We start from the raw sequence: 15,765 nt of genomic DNA, 5'->3' as shown, positions 1-15,765 counted from the left end.
GGCCTTTTGTGGGGAATTTTAATAATTTGCATCTGATTGAAAGTGATATTTCTGTTTCTTAAAAAGTTTATCTTGACTATTAGTAGTCAGAGTTTATACCTGGAATATATACAGTCTGTCATTAGCCATCTGAAGCATCTGACCTGGAGCCTTTGAATTAGGCACATTTTTGGACTTGAGAAATAAAGAATGTCAGCATTAAGCATGTAGCTCTGCACTAGAAGCAGTCAGGTGACCCAAACGTCACTGAATATCCTAGGTATTTGTACCAGTACTGTACTGTATGTTGCTGTTTCTTTTGCTAGACTGTTATAGATACTTGTATGTAACAATAACAGTGCACATACACAAAACGTTGTATACAGTATTTTGCTGGAATTTTTTTTTTTTTTTATAGTTCAGTAATAGTTTTGAATAAATAGAATTAAAACTTTTCCTTTTACAAAATTAGAAAAATGTGAGTTTATTTATATAGAAGGGAGACTTATAGCCATATAGTATTGTATTTTGATGGAAATAAATGAACAGTTTGTATAAATGCCAAAGTGTCCAGTCCACTGTATACCATACCTCATGGTGCACTAAACATTTCCTTAGAAAGCAATAATGTATAACTTTTTGACAATTGTCATTAGACAGTACATAATGCATAACTTTTTGGCAGTTTTCACTGGATTATGCTTACAAAACTTATTGAAGTTGCTGAAGTTGAATCAAACAAACTTTACTGGCACATGAGAACTAATGCTGCTAATGGAAATTTAAGCAAGCCATACCTTATAATTAAATTTGGTACACTGATAGATTATTGTTATCCAGAGTTGAGAGCAGAGTGCAAAAATACAGCATGATCATAAGCATAAGTTGAACTTCGTCATTTAAAATAGTAATTGGATTGAGCATTTTAATGGGAAATCTGTGATAAATTTGTCTGACAGGCAGTACTACCTCTGCTCTGTTGCTTGAAGCAAGTTTCTCTCACAACAAAAGTGACAGTTATGTTGGCATTGCTAAAGGTTTGTTAATTTGGAGAAAAAATGTAATAAAATGCCTACAGGAAGAGGATAGGAGATATGGTTCCCCACAAGCCACAGTATAGGGGTAATTGTACCTATTAGGTTATCTTTGTTGCTTTATGTATTATGCATAGATATCATTTTTTGCATAGCCACATGAATGAAATGGAGGCCTAATGAAGGTTGCTGCATTGTCCTGAACACATTAGCTGATAGGTTAATCTTGCAGACTTCTGCTTAGTCAGTAAACACACACACATGCAGTTTCAGACCTGGTCTGAAACTGCACTGAGGGGGTTGATGGTGCCTGGAACCATTAATGTATTAACAAGTATTAGTGTATTTTGGCATATTTCTTTTATTTTTTAATTGAATGGCTATATTTTTATTTCTTTAAAATTAAATATATTTCACAGCCATAGTGTTTGTTTATGACTACCATGCTGGTGCGGAGACTCTGGCTTCTCGGCACTTCTCATCTACAAATGCCTTAACAGCAAATGGTTGGGAAGGGCTAACAGGCTCTCCAGGGGGAAATGGGAGTAGCAACTCTCATGATCCTCCTACACGAGGTATTCACAAGAGTCATCGGCAGAATTCTAGCAGTAGTAAGTCGTACTCTTTTAAAGTGGTATGCTCACATAGCTTTGAAACTTATTAATGATGATGATATTTTTTAGTTGTTACTTGACCCCAAAGGATGTATAATTATAAATGTGTTTTCTTCTTTGGTCACACTACCTTGGTGGGAAATGGCCATTGTAATAAAAAAAATCAAATATAAAGAAAAATCATGTATTGAAAGCCACTTTTGTAGATGCATGCTAAATACAAGCTGAGTATTAGGAGATGATCAGGCCATGGGAAGCTACCTGCTTTATTACATAGCTTATACAAGACTTAGAGGAAACAGGGCTAAGTGGTCCTATTCTAGATTAAAAAATTAAAGTTTAATGTCATTTTTGCCTAGTCTTTTACTTGAAGTACTTTGAGAAAGGTCTGGTGGGAAAATTAATTCTGGTTAACAGGATATATTGTAGATGCTTAATGTGTGGGCATGTCACATTATACTGTATCTTAAAAATGTAGTTAGTTTTGTCTTTGTGTACTTGTATGCTATTTCTGAAAATTTGTAAATAAATGCTGTATTTTGCCCCCTCCACCCTCCTGTTTTTTTTTTTTTTTATTATATCATGTGAGTATCTAGAAAAGTAAATAGTCACACCATTCTTCAGTGTAATGAACATATTTTTTTATGCATAAGATAATCAAAGAAGCAGCATGAGTACAAAATAATGTCAGTATTAACTCATTTGTTGTCTCTCATATGGATGTGCTTTATAGATGCCAGCTTCACTCACATGGTTGAATGTTTTATGCACAATGTCTTCAAATATGCTGTGAGTGGTAAATTTTGACCTAGACATAAGAGAATGGGTGTGTGGTGATTGTGCACTGTATAAAAAAATTCTGCCCCATGTAGTGCATGATGGGAAAATCAAACTTTAAGAAACTTTTAAAGCATTTTTCAGGGAGGTGGTTATGATTTTATTGGCTGTTTCTTTGTATCAATTGATAGAATAGAAAACATGTTAGTGAAGTAGAGACGATTTTAGTTGTTTCAAAACCATAAGTAACTTTAAATAGGGTTCGAAGTAATTGGAAGGGTGGGGTCTTCCTTTATATTCCTGGACAGTTTTATGGGTTTTACTACCTGTTTCAGTTATAAGGATGACCTAAACTATGACCAGTTATTCTGGGTTATATTTTACTAATCTGAGAAATGGAGAGCACATGTTACATAGAAGTGCTTGGGGACATTGTGAAATACAATGAAATACTTAATGTTTATTTTGGACTCTGTTTTAACAAAGTCTTCTAATGGGCAAATGAAATAACATGATTTTCACTGGTGACAAATTTCAACTGTTTAGGAATTGGAGGAATAAAGACCTCAAAATTAGCACAGTGTATAGAATGCAGGCAGACTATATCATAGTGCACAAGGAACAGCTAAAAGGCTTTAGAATAATTATTTCAGAGTATCTGTCCTTTGAGAACACAATAATGAAAATGCATCAGAAGCTAGGACAATAACAGGGAGGATTATGAGAACTTTCAAAATGAAAAGCAACACCAGTGGTGGTTCTTCTCAAATAATTTGTGCTCTCATTACTAGTATATTGTTCTCACAGTGCCTGATTACGATAGAAAGAATGGAGCCCGAGTTTGATCTTGTTTGCCAGATGGTTAACAGAAGGCCCTGGCCTCAGGCTGGGTTGTGAGCTTAGAAGAGTCCTTCAAGCCAGCCACAGGTAAAAAAAGAACTGAGAACTTTAACCCTTTCAGGGTTGGTGCCGTACTAGTACGGCTTGTGCACCAGGATTGTTGTCATACTAGTACAAGTAAATTCTAGCACCTTCAAATCGCTCTGGTAGGCCTACATGTGATAGAATAGGTGTGCGTGGTAAGTGTGTGCAGTAGGAAAGAAATCTAGGCATCCACATTGCATTGTGGGAGTGGTAATTGAGTGTGCCTTTGTCACCAAGCCAAGTGATAAGGAATACCTCACTCTTCCTCACTCTCTGGCGAATTGAGACTGGCTGGCTGGTTGACTGGTTGGTTGTCTCTGCCTCACAGGTACACATAAATATAAATATACGTAGTGTAAATTTCCTAGGATAACCCAAAAAAATTACAAACAAAGTGCTATACTGTGCTTGTAACCATGACTGGCAAATAATACATATCAGAACTTAGATGTGACACAGTGACAACTGCGTCGTGTGTAATACCTGTTGGTTCACGAGTGGCTCTCTCTGAGACACAGAGAGAGAGAGAGAGAGAGAGAGAGACAGAGACCGAAAGACAGAGACCGAAAGACAGATAAGAAGAGACAGAGAGCTAGACAGACCAACAGGCAGATACACAGACAGACAGACATGTTTATGTGTAACAGTGAAAACAAACAAAGCCTAGGCAGTGCACACTCATCAAATGTCACTCCACTGCTGACCAGTCAGCAGTGGAGTAACACTGGTCTTACACTATGCTTCAATTATTATTATTTTTTTTTTTTTACAAGTTGGCCATCTCCCACTGAGGCAGGGTGATCCAAAAATAAAGAAAATCCCCAAAAAGAAAATACTTCCATCATCATCCAAAACTTTCACCTCACTCACACATAATCACTGTTTTTACAGACGTACTCAGAATACAACAGTTTAGAAGTATATATGTATAAAGAATACACAACATATCCCTCCAAACTGCCAATATCCTATACCCCTCTTTTAAAGTGCAGGCATTGTACTTCCCATTTCCAGTACTCAAGTCCGGCTATATAAAATAACCAGTTTCCCTGAATCCCTTCACTAAATATTACCCTGCTCACACTCCAACAGCTCATCAGGTCCCAAATACCATTTGTCTCCATTCACTCCTATCTAACATGCTCATGCACGCTTGCTGGAAGTCCAAGCCCCTCTCCCACAAAACCTCCTTTACCCCCTCCCTCCAACCATTTCGAGGACGACCCCTACCCTGCATTCCTTTCCCTACAGATTTATACGCTCTCCATGTCATTCTACTTTGATCCATTCTCTCTAAATGACCAAACCACCTCAACAACCCCTCTTCAGCCCTCTGACTAATACTTCTATTAACTCCACACCTTCTCCTAATTTCCACACTCCGAATTTTCTGCATAATATTTACACACATTGCCCTTAGACAGGACATCTCCACTGCCTCCAACAGCCTCCTCGCTGCAGCATTTACAACCCAAGCTTCACACCCATATAAGAGTGTTGGTACCACTATACTTTCATGCATTCCCTTCTTTACTTCCATAGATAACGTTTTTTGTCTCCACATATACCTCAACCCACCACTCACCTTATTTCCCTCATCAATTCTATGATTAACCTCATCCTTCATAAATCCACCCGCTGATACGTCAGCTCCCAAATATCTGAAAGCATTCACTTCTTCCATATTCCTCCTCCCCAATTTGATATCCAATTTTTCTTTATCTAAATCATTTGGTACCCTCATCACCTTACTCTTTTCTATGTTCACTTTCAACTTTCTACCTTTACACACACTCCTAAATTCGTCCACTAACCTTTGCAATTTTTCTTTAGAATCACCCATAAGCACAGTATCATCAGCAAAAAGTAACTGTGTCACTTCCCATTTTGTATTTGATTCCCTATAATTTAATCTCACCCCTCTCCCAAACACCATAGCATTTACTTCTCTTACAACCCCATCTGTAAATATATTAAACAACCATGGTGACATTACACATCCCTGTCTAAGACCTACTTTTACCGCGAAGTAGTCTCCCTCTCTTCTACACACCCTAACCTGAGCCTCACTGTCCTCATAAAAACTCTTTACAGCATTTAGTAACTTACCACCTATTCCATATACTTGCAACATCTGCCACATTGCTCCCCTATCCACTCTATCATGTGCCTTTTGTAAATCCATAAATGCAATAAAAACTTCTCTACCTTTATCTAAATACTGTTCACATATATGCTTCAATGTAAACACTTGATCTACACATCCCCTACCCACTCTAAAACCTCCTTGCTCATCCGCAATCCTACATTCTGTCTTACCTCTAATTCTTTCAATAATAACCCTACCGTACACTTTTCCTGGTATACTCAGTAAACTAATTAGTCTATAATTTTTACAATCTCTCTTGTCCCCCTTCCCTATATGCCCCCCTGCTTTTAACATTTCTGTCATGATCCCATAAGTTCCAGCTGCTTTATCCCCTTTCATTCTACGTAATACCTCACGCACCTTCCCCACACTTAAATCCTGCTCTTCTTCACTCCTAAAAGTTGGTATACCTCCCTGGCCAGTGTATGAAATTACCGCCTCCCTTTCTTTGTCGACATTTAAAAGTTCCTCAAAGTATTCTCACCATCTACCCAATACCTCCATCTTCCCATCTACTAACTCTCCTACTCTGTTTTTAACTGACAAATCCATTTGTTCCCTAGGCTTTCTTAACTTGTTTAACTTACTCCAAAAATTTTTCTTATTTTCATTAAAATTTCTTGACAGTGCCTCTCCCACTCTTATCATCTACTCTCCTTTTGCACTCTCTCACCACTCTCTTCACCTTTCTTTTACTCTCCATATACTCTACTCTTCTTATAACACTTCTGCTTTGTAAAAACCTCTCATAAGCTGCCTTTATTATTATTATTATTATTATTATTATTATTATTATTATTATTATTATTATTATTATTGTATACTCCCGTATATCCAAAACATTGGTGGGACCTATAAATACTATGTATATATTTCTAGACAATAGTATGTTACTAAAATAGGTATAAATGTTCACCTGTCAATGTTTGTGCAGTTATTATGTAGCATATGACGAGTGCATATATCCAAAATATGGCTTATATTGGTCTCACAGGTCATAAAAGTTACTTTAAAAAATAAAATGTTAAAAGATTAAAAGAAAAAAGTATAAAAAACTATTACCGTATGACCGGTAGTCAGCGATGTTGCCATGAGCAGCTCACTTTGTCAACTTTGCACCTCCATATCTCAGTAAGTATTGATCGCATTTTTTTTTTTTTTTTTTTTTTTTTTTTTTTTTTTTTTTTTTTTTTCCTATAACACTCAAACCTAGGTAATAGGTTGGTGGACAGCAACCCCCCAGAGAGGTACTACCGTCCTGCCAAGTGAGTGTAAAATGGAAACCTGTAATTGTTTTACATGATGGTAGGATTGCTGGTGTCTTTTTCTGTCTCATAAATATGCAAGATTTCAGGTACATCTTGCTACTTCTACTTACACTTAGGTCACACTACACATACATGTACAAGCATATACATGTATATACATACCCCTCTGGGTTTTCTTCTATTTTCTTTCTAGTTCTTGTTCTTGTTTATTTCCTCTTATCTCCATGGGGAAGTGGAACAGAATTCTTCCTCTGTAAGCCATGCGTGTCGTAAGAGGCAACTTAAATGCCGGGAGCAACGGGCTAGTAACCCCTTCTTTTGTATATATAACTAAATTTGAAAGGAGAAACTTTTGTTTTTCCTTTTGGGCCACCCCACCTCGGTGGGATACAGCTGGTACATTGAAAGAAGAAACACTCACAAAAATGTGCTCTATCGTTTCATAAGAAATTTTTTTTTTCCCTGAGAACAAGATTCAGAGAGACTAGATGCTCTCCATTATTGATTTTTTTTTTTTTTCAACAAGTCGGCCGTCTCCCACCGATGCAGGGTGACCCAAAAAAGAAAGAAAATCCCCAAAAAGAAAATACTTTCATCATCATTCAACACTTTCACCACACTCACATTATCACTGTTTTTGCAGAGGTGTTCAGAATACAACAGTTTAGAAACATATACATATAAAGATACACAACATATCCCCCCAAACTGCCAATATCCCAAACCCCTCCTTTAAAGTGCAGGCATTGTACTTCCCATTTCCAGGACTCAAGTCCGACTATATGAAAATAACCGGTTTCCCTGAATCCCTTCACTAAATATTACCCTGCTCACACTCCAACAGATCGTCAAGTCCCAAGTACCATTCGTCTCCATTCACTCCTATCTAACACGCTCACGCACACTTCCTGGAAGTCCAAGCCCCTCGCCCACAAAACCTCCTTTACCCCCTCTCTCCAACCCTTTCGAGGTTGACCCCTACCCTGCCTTCCTTCCCCTATAGATTTATATGCTTTCCATGTCATACTACTTTGATTCATTCTCTCTAAATGACCAAACCACCTCAACAACCCCTCTTCTGCCCTCTGACTAATACTTTCATTAACTCCACACCTTTTCCTAATTTCCACACTCCGAATTTTCTGCATAATATTTACACCACACATTGCCCTTAGACAGGACATCTCCACTGCCTCCAACCGTCTCCTCGCTGCTGCATTTACCACCCAAGCTTCACAACCATATAAGAGTGTTGGTACTACTATACTTTCATACATTCCCTTCTTTGCCTCCATAGATAACGTTTTTTGACTCCACATATACCTCAACGCACCACTCACCTTTCCTCATCAATTCTATGATTAACCTCATCCTTCATAAATCCATCCGCCGACACTTCAACTCCCAAGTATCTGAAAACATTCACTTCTTCCATACTCCTCCTCCCCAATTTGATATCCAATTTTTCTTTATCTAAATCATTTGACACCCTCATCACCTTACTCTTTTCTATGTTCACTTTCAACTTTACCTTTACACACATTCCCGAACTCATCCACTAACCTTTGCAATTTTTCTTTAGAATCTCTCATAAGCACAGTATCATCAACAAAAAGTAACTGTGTCAATTCCCATTTTGAATTTGATTCCCCATAATTTAATCCCACCCCTCTCCCGAACTCCCTAGCATTTACTTCTTTTACAACCCCATCTATAAATATATTAAACAGCCATGGGAACATTACACATCCCTGTCTAAGACCTACTTTTACCGGGAAGTAGTCTCCCTCTCTTCTACACACCCTAACCTGAGCCTCACTATCCTCATAAAAACTCTTTACAGTATTTAATAACTTACCACCTATTCCATATACTTGCAACATCTGCCACATTGCTCCTCTATCCACTCTATCATATGCCTTTTCTAAATCCATAAATGCAATAAAAGCTTCCCTACCTTTATCTAAATACTGTTCACATATATGCTTCAATGTAAACACTTGATCTACACATCCCCAACCCACTCTGAAACCTCCTTGCTCATCCGCAATCCTACATTCTGTCTTACCTCTAATTCTTTCAATTATAACCCTACCGTATACTTTTCCTGGTATACTCAGTAAACTTATTCCTCTATAATTTTTACAATCTCTTTTGTCCCCTTTCCCTTTATATAAAGGGACTATACATGCTCTCCACCAATCCCTAGGTACCTTCCCCTCTTTCATACATTTATTAAACAAAAGTACCAACCACTCCAACACTATATCCCCCCCCCCCTGCTTTTAACATTTCTGTCATGATCCCATCAGTTCCAGCTGCTTTACCCCCTTTCATTCTACGTAATGCCTCACGTACCTCCCCCACACTTACATTCTGCTCTTCTTCACTCCTAAAAGATGGTATACCTCCCTGGCCAGTGCATGAAGTTACCGCCTCCCTTTCTTCCTCAACATTTAAAAGTTCCTCAAAATATTCTCGCCATCTACCTAATACCTCCCTCTCCCCATCTACTAACCCCCCTTCTGTTTTTAACTGACAAATCCATACTTTCCCTAGGCTTTCTTAACTTGTTTAACTCACTCCAAAACTTTTTCTTATTTTCATTAAAATTTCTTGAGAGTGCCTCTCCCACTCTATCATCTGCTCTCCTTTTGCACTCTCTCACCACTCTCTTCACCTTTCTTTTACTCTCCATATACTCTGCTCTTCTTATAACACTTCTGCTTTGTAAAAACCTCTCATAAGCTACCTTTTTCTCTTTTATCACACCCTTTACTTCATCATTATTGATTTTAGTAGCATATATTAATATTGCAGATGATACTCTTTCACTTTTTATTTTTGTAAATAGGTAGCAGTTTAGGCTCATAGTTATTAGCAAAATTAGTGTATAAATAATTACAGTACTGGATTACAGTGGACCCCGCCTTACAATATTAATCCGTTCCTGAGAGCTCATCGTAAGCCGAAATTATCGTTAGCCGAATTAATTTTCCCCATAAGAAATAATGGAAATCAAATTAATCCGTTCCTGACACCCCAAGGTATGAAAAAAAATTTTTCTTTACCACATGAAATATTAATTTTAATACACACAAACTGAAGAAGACATGCACAATTACTACTCTACTAAGAATAAAATACATGAGACTTACCTTTATTGAAGATCTGGTGATGATTGATGGGATGGGAGGAGGGGAGAGTGTGGAAGTTATTGTTTAGAAGGGGAATCCCCTTTCATTAGGACTTGAGGTAGCAAGTTCTTTTCCGGGGTTACTTCCCTTCTTCTTTTAATGCCACTAAGACCAGCTTGAGAGTCACTGGACCTCTGTCGCACAACAAATCTGTCCATAGAGCTCTGTACCTCCCGTTCCTTTAAGACTTTCCTAAAATGGGCCATAACATTATCATTGTACAGGTTGCCAATACGGCTTGCAGTAGCTGTGTGTGGGAGATTTTCATCCGTAAAGGTTTGCAGTTCAACCCACTTTGCACACATTTCCTTAATCTTTTTTCATTTCCATACTAATTCTCACCCTTTTTACCACAGAGATGGCACTAGAAGCTTTCTTGGGGTCCATGGTGACTTATTTTGCAGTTACAAGCACTAAAAACACTGGGATAATGTGAAATGTACCGAATGTATGAGTAGATGCGACTGCAGTGGCTGGCTTGTAAACACTGGCACTGAGGCCACACGTGGGACGCATCCCGGACGAATCACGTAAGGCGAGGCAAAATTTTTGCATTCAAATGCTTCGTATGGCGGATTTAACATAACGCGATGCGTTCGTAAGGCAGGGGTCCACTGTACTTCTAATCACATTCAGAAAGAAACTAGTAGGTGTATTGCTGTGTCAAATTGCTTTTACAAATAGTACAGCTGTATTACATAAAAATCCTTCCATCTTCTGTGACAGGTCTTCTACCAGAATCCACTTTGTGGAACTACATCATCCAGTTGACAGGAGCCCTACGGACCATTCACACACAGGGCCTTGCATGCCACACATTAGACCCTACAAAAATCCTTCTTATAGATAACAAGGCAAGAATCAGAGTCAACTGCTGTGGAATTCATGATGTATTGAATTTTGATCCAAATGTTGCCAATCCCCTTGCCAGTATGCCGCAGTATCAGGTTTGTAGCTTGTGATAGATAGAGAGTAAAGTTTTGAAATATAAGTAGAATTTAAATTGAAGCATATTGTCTTCTCCATAGTTATACTGTACTATACAGTAAATGGTTTTTAGTAAAGATTTTAAAGTGATGTAGGTGGAGTATGGCTGTGAGATGACTTAGTGATTTGGAAAAATTCATATAGCAGGAGACCTTACATTATTACAACATTTCACCCACAGGAGGCTTCATCAACCTCTTATACGTAAAATGTCATAATGTTGTGTCTTTTCCCTTTAACTTAATACGTGTATTTTAAAATTAACTATTTTAGTATTATGCATTTATATACAGTATTTGACTATTTTTTTAGTGTTGAATATTTCTGACTATTTTAAGTACGAAAATATATCCTGTATACTACTATGCATATTTTTTCCAGCAAGAGGACCTGGTGAATTTAGGTAAACTGATGGTGGCCCTTGCATGCAATTCTGTGCTTGCATTGCAAAGAGATAATATCCAGACTGCCCTTGAATTAATCAATCGCTCATATTCACGTGATTTAGCCATGCTGGTGGTCTGCCTCCTTACCTCGCAACGCATCAAGAGTATAAATGATGTTATGCCAATGATTGGAGCAAGGTAATTCATTTATATTGATTCACTTCAGTCTGAAAAGTTTTGTTAATTCTAATCAAAATTTAATTGTTAAAAAGAAAGTTTATATTTTGTTATTTGTGCTTCACTTAGTAGCCCAGTTTGATACTGTGACACATTCACAAAATTCCTGTTTTCTAAAGAATAAAGCGGCACAATACACAAATAACCGACACATAGGAGACTGTAACTTATGATTATGTTTTGATCTGACTTGGATCAATAACTAGGCAAACATGGACTGGTCTCCTATGTGCTGGTTAATTGCGTATTGCTGTTTTCTAGATTGCTCATTCGGACCATATTTTCTGCAGATTTACTAAAAAAATTTACCTAGTTATATTTAATTTGCCAAATCTGTGTACAGTCTCTGTTTTGTTCTTGTAGTTTCCAGTACTCTTGTATTTTTTTGCAATAACTTATTGTCCATATTCCTTCTCTCTATTAATAATTTATCACTATGCTGTTGAAGTGCAAGCAAGGTAACATTTTTGAAGGGATTTATTAAAACCTGTTCATTGGACTTGAGTTCTGGAGGTGCCAAGTACAATGCCTGCATTGTAAAAGAGGGAAAGAGGGGTGAGGATGTTACAGTTTGGAAGGTCATCTGTATTGTGATGTCAGCAGACTTCTGGCAAGACTGTGGTTGAATGATTGATGATGAATGAGTTTCCATTTTTTTTGGGTCACCTTACTTTTGTGGTGGGAGAGAGTTGGTATGTTAAAATGATCCGAGCCATAAGACAAGGGTGTACGTTTTTTTAAAGTGGTTCTGTATGTTACCAATTGTACATTGGCTCTAGCCATATGATGAAGGGTATACAATACTTCTCCCCCCCCCCCCCCACCCACAAAAAAAAGTCAACTTTCTACCAGTATTATAAAGTACAGTACAGTGAACCCTCTAATTAACAGACTAATAGAGGGGTAGTGGGTGCATATTATTGTTAACTGTCTGTAGATTCTGAATTTTTTATGAGTGGGATGACCAGACTGGGTGGGTCATTGGTCTAATCCAGGGGGGGACATGGACCTGCTCTGCATGGGTCAGTAGGCCTGTTGCAGTGTTCCTTCTTTCTTATGTTCTTACGTAGCATAAACTGCCCAAGTTCTGAATCATTAGACTTAGTCCACTGATTCAGAAGCCTACCAAACACTAAGAAAATGAATATTGCAGCCTGTAGTACTACAGTACCGTACTATATAGGAATTATATGGTACAGAATTTACAGTAATTTTACTTACCTGTTTTGTGAAGAGAGGAGGTGTAAACTACCGTGGTTGACAGAGGTGACTCAGAAGACTTCTCTGACCAAGAAGAAATAGATGGCTGAGAAGACGGCTCAACTTTGTCCAAGGGTGCACCACTAGCCTGACCATAATTATTGTTTTCACATTACTCAAGCCATGACATTTATGGAAATACCAAAGCCAACCATCATTTGCCTGAAATTCTATGTTCATATGTTTTGCTAGCCTATGAGCAGCAGAGTGAAGATGAACACCATGAACATTAACGCCAACAGAACATTGTTTAACACACCATTTATGCACTGCTTGTTCGAGTTTATTATCATGGACTGTTTTTATGTGCTCTCTAGGACCAACTGTTGAACATTTATGGCTAGCATCTACACTACACTTAAGAGCATAATCTGTAAGCTTATCCTTGCTTCTATGGGTATCAGACACTGTTATTAACACCATAGTCTTCACATACCCGTGTCACTGAAACACCACACTCAACCTTCCTTATTAGTTCAAGTTTCTGCTTATCACTCAGATTCATATATTTACTTTTAGCACCATCAATTGCTTTAGAAGCCATTATTAATGCATTTTATGTAATATGTTAACAAGTCACACAAAACATTGTAAATCCAGGGAAAATTGGAGACTGAATGACAGGTGTATGCGTGAGCAAGCGTGGCATCTTATGGCTTGGGGAAGAATGAGAACAGACAAATCTTGGATGTGGATGCTCTGGCTTGTACAGGACACCACGATTCAGAAGATAACCAGACATTATTGCTACAGAGAAATTGGGAATAATAGCTTTTTTTCAGTTTGTCCGATAACACCAGCATTTGTCTTGCCAGATTTTTTTGTCAGTAATTTCTGAAATCTCTTAAATTGGGGTTCATTAATTAGAGGTTTTCTGTAGTTTTTTCTGTATAATGCTAATCTAGGATACCTGGTTTAAGACTGGGCCATAGGGTCTATGAAAATAAGGTACATTGGACCCCCAGTTTTCATAATTAATCCATTCCAGAGAGAGTGACTAAACCCGAATCTGACGAATTCCAAATTAATTTTCTTCATAAGAAATACTAATCCATTCCCGACACCCAAAAGTATTAAAAAAAATAAATTTTTTACATGAAATATACATTTCCCTACACAGAAAACATTGAGACATGCAGAATAAAACATTACTAAAATGACATTTACCTTTATTAAAGACTTATTGATGAGTGATGAGACGGGAGGAGAGGGTGGAGGTGTACTATTGTTTGGAAGGGGAATCCCCTTCCATAAAGACTTCAGATACCAAGTCCTTTTCTGGGGGTACTTCCCTTTTGTTTTTTAATGCCACTAGGACCAGCTTGAGTGTCTCTGGACCCCTGTCGCTCAAAGTTCCAGAGAGGTCTGTTTCTGGTGTTTCTTTAAAGCTTCCCTAAAATGGGACACAACATTGTCATTGCACATGTTGCCAACATGGCCTGCCCCAGCTTTGTCAGGGTGATGTTCATCCATAAATGTTTTCACCTTTGTCCACATTGTACAAATGTCCTTAATCTTTGAAGAAGGCACCTACCTCCATCTCTCTTCCTCCTCCTCTGAAGCAGTTTCCTGAGCTGAAGATCTTGCAGCTCTGTAGTGGTTACCTCTTCAACGTGGTCCTCCACCACTCTGCCACATCCTCCAAACTCGCATCCAACCCCATGGAATTCCCCAATGCCACAATAGATTCCACAGCTGGCATAGGCTCCTCAGGGTCAACCTCAAATCCTTCAAAATCCCTCTCTTGTACACATTGTAGCCACAATTTTCTTGAAGTAGAGTTCAAAGTCCTGGAAGTCACTCCCTCCCAAGCCTTACCTATAAGGTTTATGCAACTGAGGATACTGAGGGGATCTTTCCAGCACCTCTTAGGGTTAATTCAGTGTCTGAGGTCACTTCAAAGCACTATTGAAACTGCTTTGGTGTACAGTTTTTTGAAATTTGAAATGACCTGCTGGTCCATGGGCTGAAGGAGAGGAGTGGTATTAGGGGCAAGAACTTCACTTTGATGAAATGAAACTCCTGCACCATTTGCTCTTCCAAGTCTGGTGGATGAGCAGGAGCATTGTCCATTACCAGGAGGCACTTGAGTTCCAATTTATTTTGCAGGAGGTATTTTTTCACACTGGGGCCAAGCACGTCATGGAACCAATCAAGGAATATGTCCCTCGTGACCCATGCCTTACTGTTTGCCTTCCACATCACACACAGTTTACTCTTGACGACACTGTTTTTCTTGAACACACTGGGATTTTCAGAGTGATACACCAGTAAAGGCTTCACATTGAAATTCCCTCTAGTATTACTACAAAACATGAGTTATCCTGCCTTTCATAGGTGTGTGTCCTGGGAGTGCCTTTTCCTCCTGAGTAATGTAGGTCCTCTTTAGCATTTTCTTCCAAAAGAGGCCTGTTTCATCACAATTGAACACTTGTTGGGGTTTGAATTTTTCAGCCTCTATGTACCCCTTGAAGTACTAAACATGTTTTTCAGCCGCTTTTTTGTCAGAGCTGGCAGCTTCACCATGCCTTATCACACTGTGTGCCACTACTCTTCTTACCCCCTTGACTGTCACAACCCCAAATCCCAAGGTGTCTCCTGGTGTCAAAAAATTAAAAAAAAAAAAAAAACTTATGTAATGATAGAGTATCTTTTCCCAGTGGTATGACACCAAAAGAACAAATTTTGATGGAAAACTTATGGAATTACGCTCTCACGAAGTTAGCAACCTCGGTGATATTTACGAATCGGCGATTTCACCCACTTTGTGCCCTATTTTTGGCTAATTAAATTGTTCCAGTCGACCAGACTCATAGCTATTTCTGTAGAACTCCATTTTTTCAATCGATTGAGTACAAAAAACTGCCTATTTACCGATTTCAACTACCCAATAACATGGTCAGAAATTTGCAATTTGACCAATTTCATGAAAATTAAAAAATATGACAATTTC

The 15,765-nt window shown here is 38.2% G+C and overlaps 1 protein-coding gene across 6 annotated transcripts in view; it reads left to right on the top strand.

The window, feature by feature from the left end:
* Positions 1–15,765, top strand: part of PAN3 (Poly(A) specific ribonuclease subunit PAN3) — an 81,179-nt gene that overhangs the window by 40,270 nt on the left and 25,144 nt on the right. For 5 of the 6 annotated variants that reach the window (XR_011392727.1, XM_053783832.2, XM_053783831.2 and 2 more), the window contains exons 8-10: positions 1,433–1,624; positions 10,669–10,889; positions 11,311–11,513. Coding sequence is in view for 5 of the 6 variants with exons in the window: in XM_053783832.2 (XP_053639807.2) it covers positions 1,433–1,624; positions 10,669–10,889; positions 11,311–11,513 (616 nt within the window). In the remaining variant the exon portion in view is untranslated. The remainder of the gene's footprint in view (positions 1–1,432; positions 1,625–10,668; positions 10,890–11,310; positions 11,514–15,765) is intronic. The other variant, XM_053783833.2, reaches the window with a different exon arrangement.

This window comes from Cherax quadricarinatus, chromosome 33 (genome assembly GCF_038502225.1).
Source record: "Cherax quadricarinatus isolate ZL_2023a chromosome 33, ASM3850222v1, whole genome shotgun sequence".
Classification (NCBI taxonomy): domain Eukaryota; kingdom Metazoa; phylum Arthropoda; class Malacostraca; order Decapoda; family Parastacidae; genus Cherax; species Cherax quadricarinatus.
The sequence above is the reverse complement of the archived record's forward strand: the minus strand, read 5'-3'. Positions and strand labels throughout refer to the sequence as shown.